Source organism: Notolepis coatsorum (assembly GCF_963971535.1).
Source record: "Notolepis coatsorum genome assembly, chromosome: 5".
Classification (NCBI taxonomy): domain Eukaryota; kingdom Metazoa; phylum Chordata; class Actinopteri; order Aulopiformes; family Paralepididae; genus Notolepis; species Notolepis coatsorum.
In genome coordinates this window covers 169,558,013-169,583,163 of record NC_140169.1, presented here as the reverse complement: position 1 = coordinate 169,583,163, position 25,151 = coordinate 169,558,013, and the positions used below count along the sequence as shown (strand labels likewise).

Genomic DNA, 25,151 nt, shown 5'->3' with positions numbered 1-25,151 from the left:
ACAAGTGCTTTTGAATGTAAAAGTGCCCACCTATCAGGGTCATCCAGAGGACACGCAACCCCTGTTGTGTTAATTACAGCTCATTAAAATGCTGCAGATGGAAAACAAGAGTGGGCCATGACGGACACTGAGGGACACTGTTGATTAGATTAGATTCAAGTGTATTGTCATCATACGGCACAAGTACAGTACAACGAAAAGTTTGGCATCCAACCAGAGTCCAAATGTAACAGTAAAGTGCAACAGCAATATACAATGTATACAGGTGATTAAACTGGGTACAACATATACAATATATGCAGCATTTTCTGTGTTTTATTGCAGGGAAATTGTTTAAATTGTGTGGGATTTCTACATAGGCTATATATTTTTAGAGTGACCTGTAACCTGTAACCCCCTATGTCTCCCTACAGTACCTCTCCTCACCTCACCAACACGCGCACACACACACACACACACACACACACACACACACACACACACACACACACACACACACACACACACACACACACACACACACACACACACACACACACACACACACACACACACACACACACACACGCACACACACACACACACACTGCCTCCGCTGAGCAAGCGCCCAGACCTGACCTGTAGGCGTCGCTGTCCACAACGCCAGTTTCCCACCCACGGCTTCCCTCCCCCTAACCCAGCCAAACGAGTTAGTATAGCGATCAGCCCAAGCCAAGGCAATGCTGACTCCAGGAGTTGGTGGTGATGTATTCTGTTGAAGCCTAGTTTAGTGAGTACAGTCCTCCTCACGATGTGTCTCCCGGTGGAAGAGTGACTCTGTCAAATGAACCCGAACCAGAGAATTGCGAGCAGCTTGACCATTTTATGTGGACATATTGGTCAAATTTGCAAGCTGTTGCAAATATTGCATTTGCTTGTGTAACTGAGGGGTTACAAATCCCTGACTGTATTAAAGATTGTGATAGATTAAACCACTGCTAGTTATGTACTTTAATTACTGGCCAGACAGTACATCAAATATAGATGGTGAACACCCACAAGAACACGGCATTGACAAAGAAATAGTATTTGAGGGTAATTTATTATTATTAGGCAACATTAGGTTACAGAATGAGAATTAGGGTCGCGCTTGTATGGCGAAGAATATACGTAAAGTCAGTCAATAGCATGAGTCACTAAGAATAGCAGGAATCCTACGATGGGTCTAAGTTGACACCACCTGTCGTATAGTAGCAACTAGATAGGGCAACACTGGTACCGCCTGGAGACAATGGGTTCCCTCCGGGGGTGTAAGGCCTGGAGGGTAGAGGAATGTTCGGGTACTCCGTCTGATTCAATGAGGAATAAAGAGACTCCAGGTACAGGAGTCGGTCCTTGTAAACTCCCTTGATCAGCAGCAAAGTAATAATTGTAATCCAAATGCTAGATAGCATTGATAACAGCTAGCCAGCCTCCGTCCACGAGGCCGGCCCGAGTTGTAATCCTCACGAGGTTGAATCCCAAACGACAGTGGAAATCAACAATGCTCTTCTCCGGGTACCACGTTCCAAATCAATATAATCCAACCAGTAATGGTTCTGCAATCGCCGATGCCGATTCTCCTGTGTACATGTCCAACGGTTCTCCGCCTAGGACTCCTCGGGTGTGGGCGACGTATTTAGGCCACACACCCTGGCTAAGTACACTAGCTAAAGACACGACGAACCGCTGGGTAATGCTACACACGAACGAACTGTGGCCGCACGATATACAATAAATGAACGACTATTTACTTCACATTAGATTAGGTCGAACTCGACGTTACTTTACTAAACTATTCGCACGTGGTTCTCAATGCTCTGTTAGACGCAAGGTTGCTCACTTCACTGCACGTTGACTCGTGGTGAAGGTGGGTAAGGTACTGAACGTTCTCGAATTGAACTACTGCTGTGCGCACCTTGCGCTCTATTTATACTTAAGTGAATATCTAGTCCCAAACCGCAGTCTTTGTCTGGTATCAATACGCTGACTCCGGGCATGTTCTGACATGCCTGAACTTGTCTTTGAACCTGCCGTTGGGGGCTTGCGCGCTGGCGCCTGGGGGCGCTGTCCAATAGGAGAGCGAATATTACTCTGGTTTGAACGCAGGTAAAGGGATATTCCGTGTATATATATAACCAATATACAAAGTATATCAAACGATAAAGGTAGATTCTCAGTTTAATCTGGCCCTTCACAACAGCCGCCTCCTAATTAGTCCGCACCTAATTAGTTAAAGGAGACAGATTAATAGTCCAGTCAACTGCTCAATGTCTGTTGTGGGGAGTAGGGCAATCTACAAAGTCAGTGGGTCATGATCGTCATCAGGGGAGTCAGGGAGCCTCGGCAACTCTATCAGCCTCGCCACGGGTCGGGTGTGACAGTGAGGCAGGTCGGCCATCCTGGGTATACTGGGCTGTGCTCGCCACTTGCGACAGTCTAGACGAGTCCGCTGGAAGCGACGTACTGCTTCTCTTCCGTTCAGTATCCAATAGCGACGTCGGATCTCAGCGAAGACTCTCTCTGCCCCAGCGTGGTGCACGTCCTCGTCGTATTTCTTTATGATGAGCTCAGTGACCTTGTGTCGGCTGTTGAGGACTATAGGAAACTTGACGTCATCCGTTAAGTCCGGGGCCCGTCTCAGACGACCACCCACCCTGATGAGGCCATGGGTGTCGCGCTCGGGGGCCAAGTGGAGCAGTCTGCTGTCTGACGGGATTGGCTTTGTTCCCTGCAGGCAGTCTAGCTCGTCGGGGAACGAGTCTCTTTGGGCTCGCTGTAGCAGAAGGAGTTCTGCCTCTGCGTAGTTCGATGCGTCAATGTCGGTAGTGGGGGGAACCTCAGGGTGGTGCCACAGGAATGTCTTTAGCTGCGCACTCTCAAAGGTGAGGCAGTCGTCTACTCTATGTTAGGGTCAGTGGGGACTGGGGTGTGCGTCAACCCACAGAACATAGATTTCTTGATCTCTGCCTCCTCTTGACTAGCCTCCCGAGGGGTGGGGGTAGGCCACTCTTCCTCCGGGAGCTTGAGGAACTCAGGACCGTCACTGTAGATATTGTGACGTGTGAGGTCATCTAGGGACATCCCCCGTGTGATGACATCGGCTGGGTTCTGTTTCGTGTCCACGTACCTCCAGCACGCTGATCCTACCAGGTCTTGAATCTCTGTGATTCTGACTCCCACGAAGACCTTGTATCTACAAGAATCGGACTGGATCCATGTGAGTACGGTCATGGAGTCTGACCACAAGATTGTTCTTTGCACCGGGATGGTGAGTTCACATTGGATTAACGTGGCGAGTTGCGCGCCTACCAGAGCTGCGCAGAGCTCTAGACGCGGGATCGATTGTTGCTTGCGGGGGGCTATCCTTGAGCGAGCCAGGATGAAGGCTGTGTGTATTTCTCCTCCCTCCTCTCGGGCCCGCAAGTAGGCCACCGAGCCGTAGGCCACTTCCGAGGCGTCACTGAAGACGTGCAGGTCCATCTGGCACGTCTCCAGCCGCACTGTGGGTGGGAAGTAGCTCCGGCGTATGTTCACATTTTGGAGCGAGCTGAGTTCTCTCTCCCACTCTCTCCAGGTGGAAGCTAGGTGGTCGGGTATGGGGTCGTCCCAGCCCTGTTCCTTGTCCCACAGCTCTCGTACAATCATTTTCGCCCGAGTGGTGTAAGGTAGGATACACCCCAGCGGGTCGTATTGACTTGTGAGTGTTCTGTATACGCTCCGTCTGGTGGTCGGTAGAGGGGTCGACCTTCCCTGCTCCGTGGTCAGGGGTGTGTATTTGTAATGGAGCGAGTCTGTTTTGAAGCGCCAGACTAGGCCCAATGTCATTTCCTGTGCTTCACCTGGGGTGGTCGCCATCCAGGTTTCGCTGCTTGCTGCCTTTGTCTCTGGGGAGAGGCTGCGAAGTACTTGAGGGTCACTGCTGGCCCACTGCCGGAGATCAAAGCCGCCTTTGATCAGTGAGGCGCGGAGCTTGAGCAGGAGGGCTTCGGCTTCTTCTGGCGTCGAGACGCTTTGCAGACAGTTGTCCACGTAGAAACTCATCTCTACACTTTGTCTGACCTCCTCGTCAGCTTCAGGGTCTTCTGTCACATGTTTTTGCAGTGCGAACGTAGCACAGCATGGGCTGCATGTGGTGCCGAAGGGGAGGACCTCCCATTGGTAGATGGATGGTTGCTCATCTTTGATCCTCTCTCTCCATAGGAACCGCAGCAAGGGCTTGTCCTCCTCCACTAGTCGCACCTGCAGGAACATCCCTTTGATGTCGCCGCTGATGGCCACCTTGTCTTGGCGGAAACGTAGTAGTACGCCGAGGAGAGAGGGGCCGAGTGTCGGGCCGGGCAAGAGTTCTTTATTCAGATTCTGTAGTCCGATCTGGTAGCTGCAGTTGAATACAATGCGATCCTTGCCGTTGTGGTGGACCTTGTGGTGGGGCACGTACCATGATTCAATCGTCTGGTCGGCCTCTTGAATGTCAATTTTCTTTATGTGTCCCGCTGTGATCAGCTTGTCGATCTCAGCGCGGTACACAGTGGCTTGAGTGGGGTCTTTGGCTAGACGCCGCTCAGTGTTCAGTAGATATCGCTCTGTCGCTTCTTTTGAGGCGTGGAGGGTGGGCATACCCTCTCGCCTAAAGAAGTGGGTTTGTGACCGCAAGGGGGCCGGTTCAATCCCATCGGCAGGACAAATCTGGGCGGGGGAAGGGAATTAATAACTCTCTCCCATCCCTTAAAGGTGACATGTACTATAAATGTCATTTTTCAGTCTCTAGCATTGTATTATAGTAATAGGAGTTTGTATCAATGTGTTTTAGTGTCTAAATACCATATTGGCGGATTGCTCTGATTCAGCTCAGCCCCTTTCCTCCTCCAGTAAATCAGGCCATTTTGATTTGAACGTCTGAGTCACGTCATTCGGACGCTGGGTAGCGCACAGCGATGCGATTGGCTCTGTGGTTGGAGCTAATGCCCGCCTACTTCCTCATACTGCAGGCAGATTGAAACCTGTCACCTCTGCATACTCTGGAGGGAGAGAGAGAGAGATAGATAGAGAGGGAGAGAGAGAGGGGAGAGAGAGGGAGAGACAGAGATAGAGAGAGAGAGAGAGACAGATAGAGAGGGAGGGAGCACTTGGGGGGGGGGGGACCTGCCTTCCTGACCCTCTCGAAAACGAGGGGGGAGGGGGGGGGGCCTCCCTTCCTCCCCTCTCCCGTGTGGCGCGGCAGCCCCCCCCCCCCCAAGTGCTCCCTCCCTCTCTCTCTCTGTCTCCCTCTCTCTCTCTCTCTCTCTCTCTCTCTCTCTCTCTCTCTCTCTCTGTCTCTCCCTCTCTCTCCCTCTCTCTCTCCCCCTCTCTATCTCTCTCTCTCTCTCTCTCCCTCCAGAGTATGCAGAGGTGTCGGGTTTCAATCTGCCCCGGCCTGTCTTCTTTTTCTCTCTCTCTCTCTCTCTCTCTCTCTCTCTCTCTCTCTCTCTCTCTCGCACCCACCCCCTCTCTCTCTCTCTCTCTCTCTCTCTCTCTCTCTCTCTCTCTCTCTCTCTCTCTCTATCTCTCTCTGTCTACCTCTCTCTCTGTCTATTCATTCATTTGCATTCATTCATTCATTCATACCAGTCGCAGACTGTGCGGACTGACTGTCACTCAAAGTGCTTATGGGCGGAGACAGGCCATAACAGCCTGAAATATTGGAGCTGAAAAATTATGGTTTTGAGTACTTGATTAGAAATATAAAACAATGAATTTTTTGGAAAAAAACCTTACAGATGTCTTCAATAGACTAACAGGAATTGTGTAAAGTTGCCCAAATAGTGCTAGGAATAGCAGTACATAGCCCCTTTAATACCAACCGCTGAAGGGCCCTTGAGCAAGGCACCAGTTGCTCCAGTTGAGTTGCTCAGTGGCCAACAGACTGTGGTTGTACTGGGCGGATCCAGGTGTGAATGGAACTGTGTGAGTGTTAAGCAGGGTGGTGCTGAAACAGAGCATTCATGCTCAGATAAACTACCCTGGGTAAATACAAATAGAAAATTATTTAAAAAAAATAATAATCTGAAGCATAACTGTGTTAACTGATCTCACTGTATTCTAAAAGTAATACTTAAAAGTAGGGGACTTTTTTAAGTACTCAAACAGAAGAAACACTACTCAACTGCAGCGACTAGAGCGGTTGTAAAAGAGTTACTAGTTGTCACAGATTAAATGCTTTGCCAAAAATATGTATGGGTTATCTACAGGTGAAACAACCCACCCCCCCCCCTCCCCACCCCAAAAAAAGAAGAGCAATTCAACTGACCTGACTGGATGTGCAATTGGAGAGGCACGTCTTATTGTCAGCCGCCAGGTAGAAATTAGTGGGACAGGCACACTTGTGGCCCCCGCCGGGGGAGAGGAGGCACAGGTGGCTGCACCCGCCATTTGCAACCTGACACTGATGCTTGGGCACTGTACAAGAGAAAAGGACAGGGAGAAGGAACGCCGTGAGTGACAAACAAACCAAAACGTATTACACAGACCATTTCCCTCCTAATACTGTAAACGAGCTCCCTTAAGTACTGTTGAGGTTTGCAAGGTGGGCACTTGTCCTAACGCAACCCCCTCCAATTTACAATAAATGTCCTATTAAACCCAATAATACACAAGACCCTCTTCTTGGGACCAAGTAAGGTTTAGTCGATAATCCAATGTACAGTTACTCCCCCCCACCCCGCCTACCCAACCCCCCCCCCCCCACCCCCCCACCCCACCCCACCACCTCCAATGTACAGTTTCCCCCCCACCCCACCCCACCCCACCTACCCAACCCCCCCCCCCTCCAATGTACAGTTTCTTCGTCAAATGTATATACTCTCTTTTTTAGACTCTTCTTGTATCAAAAACAGCACTGTATTTGTAAATCTGGTATGTCATAAATTGATTGATTGATTGAAAACTTTATTAACAGATTGCAGAATGGGTACAGTACAGTACAGCTCAATACATACAATTGTTAAGGGGATGCAGACCAGAGAAAGACTTTCGTCTTGTTTACATCAGGGTCCCCCATTTTCAATTAATCGTAACATATATGACATACATGACATACAGATAGACAGTACTGCTACATCTATACATTTATGACATACCAGATTTGCAAATACAGTACTGTTTGTGATACAGAAAGAGTCCAGAAGAAAAAGTATATACATTTGACGTAGAAACTGTACATTGGAGGTGGTTGGGTGGGTGGGGGGGGGAGGTTGGGTAGGAGTGGGGGGGGGGGGGGGGGGTTGGGTAGGAGGGGTGGGTGGGGGACACTGTACAACTGTACAAACAAAACTGTACATTGGAATATTGACAAGACCATACTTGGTAATTTACTGTACATTGGAGGGGGTTGTGTTAGGACATTTACATGGGCCAGTTTCGAATTGCAGTCTCCCGTAGGTGTTTTTTGAGAGTGTTTTTGAAAGTGGGTAGTGATTCACATTCCTTTACAGCTTTGGGTAGGGCGTTCCACATTGATGTGGCATAATTGCGAAACGTGTTTAGTCCCTTGTTTGAGCCGAATCTGGGTTTAACATGATTTGTGGAGCTCCCTCTGGTGTTGTGATCATGGTATTCACTGACCTTTGGGAAGTATTTTGACATGTACATGGGTACCTTGGTTGTGTAGTGTATCTTGTAGACCAGGCCCATTGCAAGTTGCTGTACTCTGTCGTCTACTCTAAGCCATCCTAGGTTGTCAAAGTGGGCAGGGGTGAGGTGGGTTCTAGGAGTAAGGTCAAGCAGTAGTCTGACCAGTTTGTTTTGAGATGTTTGTAATTTAGTTTTTAGCGCCTTTGAGGTGCTTTGGTACCATGAGGTGCAAGCATAGTCGTAGTACCCTTGAATGAGTGCTCCTGCCAGAGTCTTCAGGGTATTCTTGTTTACCAGTGAGGAGATCCGGTACAAGAATCGAGTTCGTTGGTTGACTTTTTTTATTACATTGGATGCCATTTTGTCACAGGAAATATTTGCCTCTAGGATGGAACCCAGGTAGGTAATATCTTCTTTCCTTGTGACAATATTGTCACCCACTGTAACTGAGAAGCCGTCGGTCTTGCTGAGTTTGTTATTTGAACCGATGTATAAATAAATGTATAGATGTAAGCAGTACTGTCTATCTGTATGTCATGTATGTCATATATGTTATGATGAATTGAAAATGGGGGACCCTGATGGAAACAAGATGAAAGTCTTTCACTGGTCTGCATCCCCTTAACAATTGTGTGTATTGAGCCGTACTGTATTGTACCCATTCTGCAATCTGTTAATACAATTTTCAATCAATCAATCAAACTTCCTACCTTCGGGCTGCCGGAGGGAATGGTACACTTTGATGGATTTGATGGCTTGCCAGGAGTTCAGGAGCTCGATCCCCTGAGCCCCGGTCGTCTTGTGAGCCCGCCGCAGCGATTTGGACTTCCCGTCCGTCCAGTAGACAAAGTCTTCAAACAGCGTCAGCGCCATCACCCCCTGGATGTGATCGTAGGACACTGTGGAGGGGGGAAGGTGCAAAGTATTGTTATTATTTTTGCCTTTCTTTTGTGATCAAACCTTTCTTTTTTTCCACATAACATATAACAAGACATACCAGAACACAATAATAAATAATATGAAGAATAAATGAAGGAGTAAATCAAATCAAATATATATAATAATAATAATTAACAGATTAACACTATGATCGCCGTGGACGAGTTTACACATCATTCCTAGCCATGCTCATTCTGCTGAAGACGCCGTAACTCGTCTTTGATGTCAATATTTCAAAAATCTGTTATCGAAATCATATTTCCTTTCCGGAGCCCTGAGACACACTGCAAAGCTCCACTCAACTCTCTAGCGGTTCAAGAGCGCCATCTGGTGGCCGATCGGCAGATCGCCAACCGGAAATTAACCTTTGATCCGGTAGTGCTCATCCATGCACATCGTTGCGGGCAAGACCACCCGCATTTCATTGTATATCCGTATGCCGTGACAAATAAAACTCTTGACTTGACTTGACTTGACTTGACTTGATATGTGGTCCGGGCACTCGCTATCGTTAGAGAGACTCCGTATTGACACAGTGAACATCGATCGGTGCAAATAACTCGAAAAAACAACATGATTTGGACGTATATACTATTATACAACCTGGAAATGGATCAGGCATTTCTCCATCCCATAATAGAAAAAAATCTGTTCCACGCTCATCTGCCAGCGGCGCGACGAAGCCACGGTAAGATTCAGCGTTATATTCTAACGTGTTCCAAATAAACTGCTATGATGAACATATGACCCACTCTGGATGAATCATCTAACGCTGCCCACGGAATTATAAACGATCCCCCGCCCATCCGGTCATCATCAGATGATGAGTAGAAACTTCTAGAACCACGTCCAGTTGAAATTTTTTATCTCGCACAGATTCCTACCAAACTGTATTTGATCATCAATATAATGCATTTAGGGCTATAAATCACGTTCTGAAGAAAGCTGCAGAAAACGATAAAAACATACTTATACTTTAGACCATATTTTAGTATGAATATGTGAATGAAAAAGTTTAACGTTGCTACACCCTGAACAATATATATAGGACATTGAATGGGCCATAATAATGGCAATTTAGCAATAGAATTTAAAAAGTTATAGCCCTGCAAAGAAGGGGAACTTCTCCATAGACAAATAGAGCTGGCGAGGGATGGTAAATTATGAATTTAACCCATGGCGATTAAAGTGTTAACAGACAATAACAATAACATTGGTGTCACTTATTTTTGCCTTTCTATCTTTTTCTCCCATGCCCCAATTTAGTCGCTATGCCAATTCCCTTCCTGGTTGTTGCACGCATTGCCCTACTGTCGGTCTGGGGAGGGTGTAGACTACCACATGCCGCTTCTTTTCACCCGACAGCGAGGAGTTTCAGTGGGAGAACGTAACGTGTGGTGCAGAGGTTCATGCTATTTCCCCCAGATCCCCTCCCTGCTGAACAGGTCGAGTAGGAGTCGCTGTTTGCAACAACCAGGACTCATACCCTACCGGCGAACACTGCCAATGGTGTTTGTATAGGGACGACTGACCAAACCAGAGGTACCGCTGACAGCTGGATTCGAACCCAGAGTCTCTGCGGTGGTAGGCGAGTGCTTAGACCTCTACGCTACCCAGCTGCCCAGAAATATTGTTATTCTGCTCAGGTTCAGTTCCATACAGTTCAATTAAATTAATCTCCATTCATTCATTTTATTTCAATTTAAATGGCCTAAGGAATGGGTTTGTGCCGGGTCTTGGTGTGGATTTAGCAGACTGAAATGTTATTTAGTCAAATATACACAAGTGACCCAAACATTTATAATTTGATATCAGACCAGACATTTGATTTGATTTTTTTTTATTCTTTATTTCGAACATAAAATACAGACAATATAAAATCAAAACAAATAATTGAAAAATAAATTAAATGGGGAAAATATATAAATAATAAACAAAAGCAAAACATAACTCAATTGACATCGAAAACATTCATATCACAGTCTCCTGGGGAGAGCCCTGGTTAGTGACTGGCACACTCTCAACAAGTCACAAGATACCTATTATGTGTTATTAATAGTTTATGAATAAGTCATTACCCTAAGTCTTGTATGCCATGTTGTGCGGTGTCTGGCTTACACAGAGCAACATATTGATCACATGCATACACTGGCTGGCACAGTCCATGATTGCGGTACGAGACTCTGTTGAAACACTGTGTTGACCCCACTACCACCACTGGCTTTGTTTACCAAATACTGTATTGGATTGAAGTTTGTGTTGGCTTGTTTGTTTGTTCTTTCAGTCTGAAACACTATGTAGTCTGAGCGTTTTGAGGCTGTAAGCGGTTTGGAAGAGGAATACAATAACACTGACCTGTATTTTGAGTTATGATGAACAAAGAAAGTTACGTTCAACTTCATACTTATGTGAATCGGAGTTTAGCCTGTCCAGTAAACCCTACCCAGCAACATCAACAGCACCCTAAATTGCCATCTGGCCAACATTAGAAAAAAAAAACATGTTTCCATGTGGAAGTCTCTGATTTCCGAGGAATGGAAAAAAACAAGACATTATATGGATGGAAGGACTTGGAAGAAACCATTGGAATTTCTGGGAATTAATGTAAATAAATCCATTAATGTGGATTTATGTGGATAGTGGTTATGGACCAATGACTGACCTGGGAACAGTGGACATGAACGGAACTATATACACAATGGTTACAGCGTTTAATTGTTTCTTCCACGATGTAGAAGAACTGATGTTCCACCAGTTTGTTTTTCTCTTTTATTTATCATGGACCAGTCTGATGGCATTAGTCGTTAGTGTGTGTAAAGAGCAGTGCTTTGTCTCACCTTTGTGTCTCTGGGTGCCGTCCATGTTGGCAAACAGAATGTGGTTGTCGTCCGCCCAGTAGAGCCTCTTGTTGGTGTAATCGATAGTGAGGGCGGTGGGGCTATAGATCTCTGTGTCAATGATAACCGCTTGTCCTCGGCCATCCATGCCAATACGCCCGATGTGTGGCGACTCACAGCAGTCCACCCAGAACACATACCTAGACGCAAGAGTGGTATTGGACTGTACGGTTCAGAAGGCCACGGCATAAATGCTGGAGCAAACAAGAGAGACGTGAAAATCAATGGGCAGGCCATGGTTAGTCGGACGAACACCTTCCCCCCAGTGAGACAAATTGAAAAGCCCACCACCGGCTGAAGCCCAATCGAAACGGCTGCAGAAAAAGAAAAAGTTCTTCCCCTCAGCTGTTGATTTCTATTTTCTAGGGGAAACACACGCGAACACACAGGGGGGAGAACATGCAAACTCCACGCAGAAAGGCCTCCCACCGGGGTTCAAACCGAGGACCTTCTTGCTGTGAGGCAGCAGAACTAACCACTGCGCCACCGTGCCGCCGTGTTAATGGGCGGCATGTTGATGTTCAGATGGCTCTTTTGCATGCTTTTGAATTTCTATACTCAAGATTGCCATATTGGTGCATAGTGTAATTAGTGGGATGCACTAATGCAGCAGTGGCGAATCCTTATGGAAGCCAACGGAAGCCAGGCCTCCCTATCAAAATATGAATTAATATCAAATATCAAATATGAAGAAAATATATATTTTTTTTAATATAGTTTACATTCTTTTTCATCTGTGCATCTGTGTTATAATTTTTTATTTTTTTTTAATGTCTCCCTCTTCTCCTTCTCACTCTCTCTAACACACTGTCAGACTCACTATGCTCACTGCAGCTAGAGGAGAGGCAGGGCCCGGGGTAGGTGTCTTTCTCCAGCCTCAACCATGTGATTCATGTATGTAGAGTCCAAAACCGATACTAGCCAATCAGATTCGAGCTGACTGCCACACCTTAAAAGTTTAAAACGGGGCTGTGAGCAGAATAATTAGTTTGGCATCCCCTCTACACACCTCCCCTCTGCACTCTGAAAATTGTATTAACCCGTGACTGCTCCCACGGGCCGAATATTGCCCCGATCCTCGCAAGATTAAATCCACGGGTACCTCTCGGCGTGCCGAAGCTTTTCCCAAATCACTTCCATCATCGAAAACGAGGGGAAAAGGTCGGCTCGCGACCCTGAAAATGTCGCGTGATTTTAAAAACGTGTATTAAGTGAGCCTATTATGGGATCCACGCGAGCTTTCTATCATGGAAACATCAGGGCGTCCCGCAACTTTTACTCATTCACATGTAGCCCCGGAAATGCTTAGAAAAGGAAATCCGAAACCGTGGAATAAACTCGCCGAAAACGGAAAAGTGTCCCACGGGTGCGCCGTGATTCCGATCCGCGTGAAATATTCACGGCCATAGAGGAGACCGTGGGACACCTTTTTGCAACCGAATATGTGTCTCGAATTTGCTCCCACGCGGCGCGCAAAATCGTGCAAGGAAAAATCGGACCAAAAATGAACCAATGCTCCAGCAGTATTAATGACCCTGATGTACTGTAAACAAGACAAACGTCTTTCTCTGGTCTGCATCCCCTTATACAATTGTGTGTATTGAGCCGTATACTGTATTGTACCCATTCTGCAATCTGTTAAATAAATAAAAAGAAAGTTTGACTGGCCGCCGAGCCATACTGTAGTGTACATGGTGACTGCTTGACTTAAAAAAAATAAAAATAAAAATAAAAAAATATGAATAAAAATATTTAATAATTAATTTTTTAATAAAAACAATTTTGCTTCCCCTGTTATTTTACCCACGCGACGCCACTGTAATGCAGATAACTGCTATTGGATATCAGGCCATTTTGAGATGAAAACCCAACACCAAGAGTGATGTGCCACATCATCATATGCAGCCTTTATCAACTATGCCCCAAAACTGTGGAACAAACTACCCCAAAACATCAGGGAAGCCAACTCGCTAGACATCTTCAAAAGACAGCTTAAAACCTATCTCTTTGCTCAGGCATTTCAATGACTTACCTGCACTATTCTTACCCTGCCTACTTTTCTATGCTAATTGTATGTGTTGGTTATCACACTTTTTACTTCTTACTGATGACTATTTTTAAACTGAATCATTTTTCACACTTTTTACTGTAACCTTGCTATTTACATTTTTTACTGTTGTTGTATGTCCGTTCTATTTTTATAATTTTTAGACTATTTTTAAACTTAATCATTTTAAACTACTTTATTATTTGTATTACTGAATAGAGAGCCTATTAGGATGCTAGATCCTAATGTGAAACACTGTGATTTACCATACCTTGCTATGCTCACCCATGCCTGTATTTTTACTGTTGTGAAGCACTTTGAACTGCAACCTCTGTATGAAAAGTGCTATACAAATAAAGTTATTATTATTATTATTATTATTATTATTATTATTATTATTATTATTATTATTATTATTATTATTATTATTATTATTATTATTATTATTATTATTATTATCACAAATCAAAGCACACCCACTTGGTTCTCTGACATTTTTGCCACATAGACGCTTGGTAGATCTCTCTAATGGAAACATTCATAATATCTCAACCATATTTGTCCAGTGACCTCAAAATGTGGTTTTCCCAATAAAGAATTTCAATATAAACTAATTGTCTACGTATACATTGTTCAGCAAAAGTAAATAATTTGATCAGTAATTGGTATTGGCCAATACTGAACATTTACAAATTGGTATTGGTGCATCCCTCGTAATTGGGAATGTATTTCTTCTTCCTTGGGAATTGTGCAAGATGATGACGCTTACCCAGTCTGAGGGTCCAGGGCCAGGTCAGTAGGGTTCCTCAGGCCAGAGCTGATGAGGACAGTGGGGTAGAGGCCATTGGCTTTGGACACCTCCAGGGTCTTCCTCTCCACGTCACACCAGTACAGGTTCTTCCCGATCCAGTCCACTGCCAGGGCGCTGGGCACTGCTGTTCTGTGAACTATCTGGTAATGCAGGGAGCGATACGTTACAGTTAAGAGGTTAACAACATTATTTCGTATTGGTGCCAATCCCAAGTACTCAAACTCAGATCATCAAGTTGTCCCGATGATGATACTTTAGAGGATAATTCTCATTGTTTTCAACCTAGACCCCCTTTTTCGTAACTATTTTATTATGACTAAGCTCTCTTCAATACGAGGACAGATGGACGAGTTGTGTTTTTCTGAACGCTTGACTTGGCTCCTGCTCTCCTGGCTGAAATGTAATCTGGTCAACAGTCAAACGCACCTTAAGGGAATTCATTGACTATGACAGACATGTACCAACTTGCTTATGCATGATCCAATTAATGAGATGTTGGCCACAACTGATCGGCATGATACCAGCACATAGAACAAAGTTCTACACTGAAAAATAGCAATAATTATCATTAAACTGACATGCAGGAGGCTTGTTGTCTTTAATGATAATAGTTGGCGTGAATGACTGTGAATTGAGAATTCAGTACTTGTATAAGCTGATCCACTTAATCATGTACTCAGTGCTCAGTTCTTAGTTAACTCTGCATCTCTAATTATACTATAACCCTTTAGGCATGCTGCATTATGCATACTTTCCTAAACACCGGTTCACAACAGCAAGTGGGGTCCCCTGATATGAAAACTAAAATGACTAACAATATACAATTGTCATTTTGAAACTAAACTACTGTCAGCAATGTCTCGAGCCTGCACTGACGCCACTGCGGCAATCCATGTAGCCGTACTGCCCTATACATAGTTGTCACTGAGCAACAACAGCAGCTGGATCTCTGTCCCCCTGAGGAATTAGACATTGTTTACCCGCACACTGCTACCATCATGGTGTGAACACATAACATTGATGTGTTTAAAATATGGAGAATTATTAGCTCCCATGCGTGTTAATGGAAACACTTACAGTGCATTACAGCCAATTATCTACGTCCTTATTATAGTTTATAGATTGTATGGGTGCCCCCCCCCCCCCCCCCCATAGTCAATTAATCCATCATTTAATTGCTTGGTTTGGCTGAGTCGACCTATATTCATGTTTGTTTTTTTTCATACTGAATTAGACAAATGATAAGCACATCTCCGGTACATACAGCCCTAAGTAGTTGAGGACAGTCCTAATATACTTAAAGGTAGAATCTGTAATGCCGTCAAACAGCAACGTCTACCACATTGTTTACATTTTTAGTTATGGTCTGATGTGTGTGTTGGAGCCGAGTTGGGATAGGGGATGGGTTGCTATTGCTGGCCACACCTCAGGCTTTGCCAAAATATGACTGGATAAATTCACAGTATACAGTACAATATATATATATATATATATATATATATATATATATATATATATATATATATATATATATATATATATATATATATATATATATATATATATATATATATATATATATATTATAGCTATACAGTCATCTATCATATATCAGTGTAAAATTCTACAGACCACTCTTGGCATCATTAAAGATCTTAATGATGGGGATTTCTTCCCACCATGGTCCCTGAGTTAGGCCAGCCTTTGAGTTAGTAAAACCAGTTGTTTGGAATAAACAATAATTGTGCCAGCTGGCAGATAAAACCGGTGCCTTTAAAACACACTATTTCAAACCCCAACACCATGCGATCTGCCCTTAAGGGACACCGTGTGCTTTGAGTCCCTCTCAATCATCGTTTGCAAGAAAATAATATAGCCTTGCCAAATAGAACGGGCTGTGTCCCCCTGTGGGAGAATCCTCCCGATCAATGAAGGTAGACCGTCGGGTAGACTTAGGCCCTGTCCACACGAACGCGGGGTGTTATGTAACCGTGATTTAATGTGCGCAGCAGTGGCGGCCGCCACTGGGGGGCGCTAGGGCGCCGCCCCCCCTCAGGCCCTGCCCTGGTTATATGAGAACAAGAACAATTATTTTTTAGTTTTTTGTTTTATAGCCCTATAAATAATATAAACATGTTTAAAATGAATAATATTTACTCATTTTAAGTATGTTTGTGTTTCCAATGCACAATATAACGTTACTATATAAAATAAAAAATACTCGTTTTCAGGAACAGGAAGTGACTCACTTTTTTTGTATTTTTTTATTTTTTTGTATTTCTCGGCCCGGGCTAGACGCGATATCGCTCTGAGTGCGCGTCACTGTTCGATCGCGGTATCCGTCACAGCCAATCAGTGCGTAACGCGTTGTGCGTTGAAATATGACTATTATGTTGGAATCCGGGCGCGATTTGAAGCGGTCTAGTCAAGCGTTTAGAATTTCCGTCTAGAATTTCCATAGCCGCATTTCGCGGAGACGCTCTCTGATTGGCCGACGCGGCGATGCCAGTTTTTTCCTTAGCCACAGTTTGCAACATGTTCGAAGCTGTGTGTTGTGAACTTGTGATTCAGTCTGGAGTCTGGACAGTGGGCAGTGAGTGGAATGGATATACATCGACAACAGTCTGGGGGACAGTCAGTGGACATACACTTTATTAAGCCCTCCGGCTGGACCACGTTTCAATTAAACAAAGTGAGATAATTCTCTCTCTCTCTCTCTCTTAGCCAACTCAGCTAACTTTAGCTGCTGTTAGCCACTCAGCTAATGCTTAACTAACGCTCTCTCTCTCTCTCTCTCTCTCTCTCTCTCTCTCTCTCTCTCTCTCTCTCTCTCTCTCTCTCTCTCTCTCTCTCTCTCTCTCTCTCTCTCTCTCTCTCTCTTCTGTTATGCTGCACCCGCCGTGGTCTCTCTCTCTCTCTCTCTCTCTCTCTCGCTCTCGCTCTCTCTCTCTCTCTCTCTCTCTCTCTCTAATTTCGCCGCGTGTGGGGCATAACCACTCAGACAATGAATGGTAACTTGTTTAAAATGACGAGATATACAAATGTGTTTATTATTGAATGGATCTGACATCATCTGAGAGAGAGAGAGAGAGAGAGAGAGAGAGAGAGAGAGAGAGAAAGAGAGAGAGCGAGAGAGCGAGAGAGAGAGAGAGAGAGAGAGAGAGAGAGAGAGCTGTGCGTGTTTGTGTTGGGCTATTGGAAACGTAGTTGCATTTGACTGACTGTGATCATATATTGATAGATGGCAATGGTGATAATATTCGCCAATGCGTGCCTTGTACATGTTTGCAAAATGTTTGGTATAGCGCCCCTAGTGGCGAAGCATCCACGAGCCGCTACTGGTGCGCAGTTGCACTGTTCGTCAACACGCAACCAGGTTTTTGGAACACTGCAACCGTGGTCTTTGAAAACCGGAGTCCATGGTGGAGTTTTGGGCTCACCCCGGTTGCATTGGTTGCGTGTGGACATAGTAACCAAGATTATTTCCAGTGTTTACGGCAGAGCTGTCCCAAGTAGCTGCGGCTACCAACTAAGCTCATGTGTTGTCAAGTTATTGTTATAAGGAACCCAGTCCAAACTACAACAGTCTGAATCCCCTTAACAATTGTTTGTATTGAGCCGTATTGTATTGTACCCATTCTGCAATCCATTCATTCTACTAGCGTTAACGTTACTACGCTAATGTACGCTAGCCGCAATGCTAACTATTATAATGGCAAATTCCAATCACATTAGCATGTATGCTAACAACATCAGCGAGACTAAACTCTCCGCTCTTGGTGGTCAATTGTGTTGATGTTGGTTTTGTTTTATCAACAAATGAGGCAGAACACACAGTGAATGTATCCTTTTTTGTTTATTGCACTTTTTTCTTGCCGCAAGCAAATAATGAATGCTAATGTGCTAAGCGAGCAATTTAAAGATGGCAGGTTTCTGTTTTGTGAAAGACGTTCCCTCATGTAACGTAGTGACGCGTTCAACCCTTTTTTTTTTTTGTTTTTTTTTTTCTTCTCTATCTCCTATTTTTCTCTGATTTTCTCCCCATCCCAATTAGTCGTTGTGCCAATTCCCCCCCTCCCCTACCTGGTTGTTGTACGCATGTTCTAACACGAGTCGGTACAAGGGTGTCCTGATGTCGAACGCACGCTTCCTCCAAGACGTGCGCCATCAAGCCAGTGACGCTTTTTTCACTTGGCAGCGAGGGCTCTCATTGGTGGAGTGTAACGCGTGGGAGGGCACGCTATCTCCACCAAGTCCTCCCCCCACTTAGCAAGCGCAGAGACCTGACCTGTAGGCGTCGCTGTCCACAACGCCAGATTCCCACCCGCCAGCTTTCCCACCCCCTAATACTGCCAATTGTATTAGTATGAATGGCCAGCCAAGCTGGTAGCAACGCCGAGAGCTGGGCTCGAACCCAGGCGTTCAACCCTTCTGATTGGTTGAAATGGCCTGCATGTTTGAACTACATCGCCACCTATTGCTTTGGCATTGTACTACATGTATATTACATCAGTTTAAACCACCCGTGTATACAGAGTTTTTATTTTTATTTTTACCTCGGTGTCAAAAAGACCTGTGATCGTGTGGACTGGGCCTTAGTAAACAAAGGTTTATTCAGAGTAAATAGCCGGATGACCCAACTGGGACACCATCTGGTGTGTGTCCCCCAGGTGAGCTCCAGAGTTCAGTGAGTCCTCAATCTTTATAGGGTGAGGGAGAGGCATTCTGGGTAAGATGGTCCAGGTGCAGGATTGGAGGCGTCTATACTTTCCGTAGCCGCATTTCTGCAGGACGCTCTCTGATTGGCCGATGCCAGTTTCTACACTGGTTAGGCTTAGGCACTCTTTCGAAGTAGGTTAAGGCTAGAGTTTGTCTTAGAGCGTGACGGCAAGTTCTTTCGACGGTTAAGCTTAGGCACTCTTTCGAAGTTGGTTAAGGTTAGAGTTTGTCTTAGAGCATGGCGATAGAACGCCAGGTAGTTTGCAGGCTGTTCAACGCGGAAATGGGCAAAGACACAGCTCATCACGCGATTGGGCAAACATGTCAGTGGCCAATCAGAGAGCGTCAGTCAGTGGCCAATCAGAGAGCGTCCTGCAGAAATGCGGCTACGGAAAGTATAGACGCGGATTGGAGGGGGTCCTATGAGGGGAGAGGGGTTGTATCAGGCGTATCAAGGAGGGGGGGGGGGTTCTAGTTAGGAGAATGAGGAGGGGAGGGGATGTGGGTTGGGGTCTGGATAGGGCGGGATGTGTGAGATGTCTGTCTCCGGGAGGGGAGAGGGTCCATGTTGGGGGGCCGGGAGGGGGAAGGTATCAGTGGTGCAGTGGTGGTCCCACGCCGACCCAGCAGTTTTCTGAGCAGAAGTACGCGCACACGAAAAAATGCGTTCACAACTTTCACTCGACTCGTCACGCCGTGCGCCAAGTACCCGGCACTTATCTATCACCTAGACTTTGTATGATAATAGGATACCAATAGCATACAGTAACAAAGAAAGAGGAGTGCAAAACCAAAATACAAGCCCTGTACCAATTGGTGGGGGTTTGCTTGAGCTGTGGAACCAAATGGTCCCGACTGGAAGTATGAGACATTTTGTTGTGCTTCAGAAGGAAACTGTAAACTGTAAGTTACATTGTTAATTTAGTTTGTATTTACATTTCTAGTTTAAGTTAATTCAATTAAAGAAATTGTAACTACAATATTGTATCTACAATTACATTTAAAACATTGTTTGTTTTTCAACCATATATACATTTCTTTATATATTGAAGGCTACATCCTGCTACCTTTTTCAGCTTCTCTATTTCAAGGCACTATTTACAAAAACTAAACTAAAACTAGTAATTTATGCATAATAATCATCTGTTCTGTGCGCACGCGAGGGAACATGTATGCTCGCGCGTGCACGTGGCGTCATTTAAACAGCGTACAGGCAGTTCTGATATTACGACTGCACCCCTGGAAGGGATGATGTCAGGTGAGACACAAGGTGAACGGGGGAGGATTATTATTCTGCCACACCCCTAAGCAGCAATTTAGACTAAACTTGAGCTTCAAACTATTCCCAAAATGTCACAGAACGAGGAGTGTTTTCCGTCAGAACCGCTCCTCCAGAGGGTGGGGGGGGGAGTACAGTATAGTTAATATTCAACTCATAAACCAGACCTCTGGCGGAATGCCATATATAATCTTCCCTGCATTGATCCCTTCTGATTGCCTCGTGTGGAAATGAAGGTTAACTTGTGAGAAATGTCAACATTTGAATATGGGTTCATCAAAAACTTAAAGATCTGATGAATCTACACTATGTTTGATCGGCGAAGGCGCTTGAAAAAACATACACACCTTTGGCTGGAGTGAGAGCGTCCGTGTTTGGCTGATTATGCAAAACGGTTGCCTGTGAGAGTGACTTCAATGGCTGTTTGTTTAGAAAGGTAGAGGCTCTCTATATTTAGCCATAATCTGCGAATAACCCGCAGCCTATGTACAGTACAAAGGGATGTCATTATCATCTCTTGTCGTTCTAGTTCTACAACAACCACCCCCAAGAGATCTGATCCAAGCTAACAATGTTGTCCGTCTTTCGCTTGCCAGGTATCAAGAGAGCCGTAACCAGTGCCTATAATGATCTTTGATAACAACTTCCCCTTAAAGAGACACCAAGGGGAAGCACCTTCTTTTTTATACAGCAGGTCCATTATCCTTACTTCACCAGGTACCTATCACATAGCTAATGAAAGAGAAAAGAAAAAGCCTTCGTCACTTCATTTAACACAGGACTGGCATTTTTGTATCCACTAGCTGTCAAGTACCAGGTGAAATTAAATAAAATACCAACATTGAAAATGTCCTAGTGCACAGTATGTCAATAAAACCGTGCACTTTAATTACTTTCATGTCAATGTAGGGTTAACAACTCTCTACCTTGAAATAAACAAGCACAGAGGAAATCCATACCCCCCCCTCCCCCCCTCCCCTTTCATTTATTTCACGTGGTCGGGGGGCGCGGCGTAATCATTGGCATCGGGTCTAACTTGCTTTTATAATTAATCCCAATGTGAGAAATAACCAGTTCTAGCTCTCGCTGGGCTGGTGGCACCCGCTCAAACGACCACTGTGGGAGTAATTGAGCTGAATAAGCCTTTTGCCCCCCCCCCCCCCCCCCACCCAACATGCCAACATTAATGAGCTGCAGGTGGGGGTGGGGGGGGGGGGGGGGTGGGGGGGGATGGGGGGCTCAGCAGGTGTTCTGCTCTCGTCCCGGTGTCTGGGCTCCGATCCCATGACCCGGGCCGACCTTGGCCACTACGCCAGAGAGCACCGTTGTGTTATTGGGGGGGGGGGGGGGGGGGCTGATGCTTTCATCTGCAAGGCTATTGGTAATATTGCCACCGCTAATTCACATTCATTGAGAGGCTAACAGGCTGTTGATTGCTGGTAATACAAGTCTATTACGGGGGGTCTATAAAAAGGATGAAAGGTGACTGAGTGCTGACAGTGAAGGGACATTCTCAACGTCACGCAGATCGCTCAAAGGAAAATTACAGTACAATAATGCTTATTTGGCTCACGGCCATCCGATTTGATGGCAGCGGTAAAACAAACAGCAAAACAACAGCAGTTGTTGGATGGCAGCAGGATCTGTCGCTAGGGAAATAATGGACATGGAGAACCATGTAAAGACATTGGACTGGGTTGTGCCTATTATGTTTGGTATATTGTAGGTTTCCCCAATCTGCAGGTGGGCACTCCCCCTTTAATTTGGGATTCCATTAAAAACTCCCCTATTAAACAATTAATGTCTATAAAATGATCCGGTCCTTATAATCAAACACTGCATCGGACTGTACACAAAAGCCACTGGAAAACCCATACGTCTTGACTATAAGTTGTCATTGACATGCGGCTGGGTGGCGCAACGGTCTAAGCGCTCGTCACCAACGCGAGAGACACCGGTATCGAATCCGGCTGTCAGCGTTGCCTCCGGCTTGGGCCGGCCGTCATACTAACTCAATTGGCAGAGTCAGCGGGAGGGGAGTCGATGGGTGGTAATCTGGTCGTTGTAAACAGCGACTCCTACAGGTCGGTCAGGGCGCCTGCACAGCAAGGACAGGAGATGGCGAGGGTAGTGTGAGCCTCCCACACGTTACACCTCACCAATGAGAGTCCGCGCTGGCAGGTGAAAAGATGTGGCTGGCTGACTCTGCATGTATCGGAGGGGACATGCGATAGATTATTCAACCCTCCCTACGACCGACCAGTGGGGGGCACATGCGAGCAACGATCAAGACAGGGGAGGGGGGAATTGGCACAACTAAATTGGGATGGGAGAAAAACACAGAAAAAGGAGGAGAAAAAGTGGATAAAAAAAAGTTGTCATTGACATCTAGTTGTCAGCATAAGTTGTCACTATGCATCTATGTGTGCATGCATTCAAGGCATGGCTGTGTGTGTGTGTGTGTGTGTGTGTGTGTGTGTGTGTGTGTGTGTGTGTGTGTGTGTGTGTGTGTGTGTGTGTGTGTGTGTGTGTGTGTGTGTGTGTGTGTGTGTGTGTGTGTGTGCCACATGATCATGCTTTCCACAACGTTTGGTCATGTTACGTGAATCCATTTAAAAGTTATAGGCCACTCCCACTGCCACTCCCCTTTTCTGCCAATTGGCACAAGCAGTTAATCAGCCGTCCTTTGGGCCATGACCAATGCTTCCACACAATCTTGTGCAAGTCTGTGAATCTTGGAATTTGATTTAGGAAGTTATGCAATAGGTCACTCCCATTGCCATGCCCCCTTTTAGCCAATTGGCATGAACACACACACACATGTACACACTATACATTGATTGATTGATTGATTGATTGATTGATTGATTGATTGATTGATTGATTGATTGATTGATTGATTGATTGAAAATTTTATTAACAGATTGCAGAGTGGGTACAATACAGTACAGCTCAATACACACAATTGTTAAGGGGATGCAGACCAGAGAAAGACTTTCGTCTTGTTTACATCAGGGTCCCCCATTTTCAATTCATCATAAATACACACACACACACATACAAAATGTCTACCTCCTAGGGTGAAAACTCTGGCTGCTAGAGAGGGTTCTGTGGACAGATCGACTGACAGTGATCTATAGAGCTTTAAATATTTTATTACATAACTTCCTAAAAGAAGAATGTCACTGCTTTCTGTAGTCGGGTCCCAACTGCAAAACTGCTCAATTACTGTATTACCCTGTATTATATTGTCATTAGGGATGTTCGATATTGGCTTTTTTACCGATATCCGATATACCGATATTGTCCAACTCTTAATTTCCGATACCGATATCAATCGATATCAACCGATACCGATATATGCAGAACGGAATAATTTCAGGTAATTAACATTACATATCTCTTGTCGTGGAATTAACACAACATTATGCATACTTTTGACAATAAATAAAATCAGAATTTGTTCTTACTTGCTTGCATGGGTAAATAAAGGTAAAATAAATGTTTAAAATATATATATATATATATATTATTTTTTTTTAAAACCGATACCGATAATTTCCCATATTACAATATAATGCCAATATCGGCCGATAATATCGGTAGGCCGATAATATCGGACATCCCTAATTGTCATACACTTTTACTATTATGTAGAGTTGTAGACTATCCTGTTTTGTGTTTTTGTGTTTACATGTGATGTATTGTATATTGTATACATGCACTTTTATTATGTTCTTGTGTGATGTATCACACATTTTATTGCTGTGATGTATTGCAAATGTTATTGCTGTCATCTTGGCCAGGTCTCCCTTGCAAAAGAGATCTTGTATCTCAATCGGACTTCCTGGTTAAATAAAGGTTAAATAAATAAAATACAAAATAGATGGGGCAGGGTCTCTCTGGGCACAGTGGCATGAGGCAGTGTTATAGCTTGGAGTGGGAGCCACAAAACCCAGTGGTACCTTGAGATCGCTCCCGTTGAGACGCATCCTGTTGATCTTTCGGCCGCTGGGCCTAGTGGAGTCCACCCAGTAGATGAATTCCTTCCTGTAGTCAAAGTCTATGTGGATGATGTTGTTGAGACCCTGTTGAGACGGAAAGTGGGACTGTGAGGTACACAGACACATACGTATGTTCTTATTTACACTATAGGGTGAGTCAAGGGTAGCAATTGATTTGATTTGATTTCATTTGGCATGCATACAATACATTTACATATCAAACATGGAAATGCATGGTAACAAACATGTTTTAAGTTCAAATTTGTCACATAATGAAATGCTTGGTTCTGTATGACCATCCTGAAATTGCGCTTCATACAGTAAAAAAGTAAAAGAATAAAGAATAAAGACCAAACACTATGAATTGGGGATACAACTTAATGAAACAACTCGTATGGCACAGTACTCAGAAGTATTAGAAGGTTCAATCGATGTTTGTGAGCAACTCTCTCCAACGGACAGATGGCAAAGAACCAAGGCTGAGTTGAGTCCCACACACTGACAATTCATTTAAGAGACTGACAGAACATCTCATTGTTTTTATAGTAGTGATCGATGATCGGAACCCGGGAAAGGTGCGCATACGCCCACAAAAGTCCCCTCTGGGCTCTATTTTTGTGAAGTCCGTGACAACAGAGCCCCGGGTGTTTTTCCTCACAGTCACCTTTTTCCATCTTTCCATCTACTTCACTCTCAATGGATTTGTACAGAGTCACTAATTGACACAGAGGCTGACATATTCAGCAGCTGCCGTGCTCCATAGTCCTGCTTCAAGGCTAACAAGGTCACAGGCTGGTCTTTTTTTCTTTGTAGAATCGTTGTGCTG

The 25,151-nt window shown here is 44.8% G+C and overlaps 1 protein-coding gene across 1 annotated transcript in view; it reads right to left on the bottom strand.

Annotated features, from left to right (window-relative positions):
• The window catches only part of lrp1bb (low density lipoprotein receptor-related protein 1Bb), a gene marked incomplete at its 5' end in the record, with an annotated part of 1,188,884 nt that overhangs the window by 144,799 nt on the left and 1,018,934 nt on the right, over positions 1-25,151 (bottom strand). The window contains 5 exon segments of the mRNA XM_084314368.1: positions 6,308-6,456; positions 8,340-8,528; positions 11,406-11,605; positions 14,282-14,463; positions 24,287-24,409. Coding sequence (XP_084170494.1) covers positions 6,308-6,456; positions 8,340-8,528; positions 11,406-11,605; positions 14,282-14,463; positions 24,287-24,409 — 843 coding nt within the window.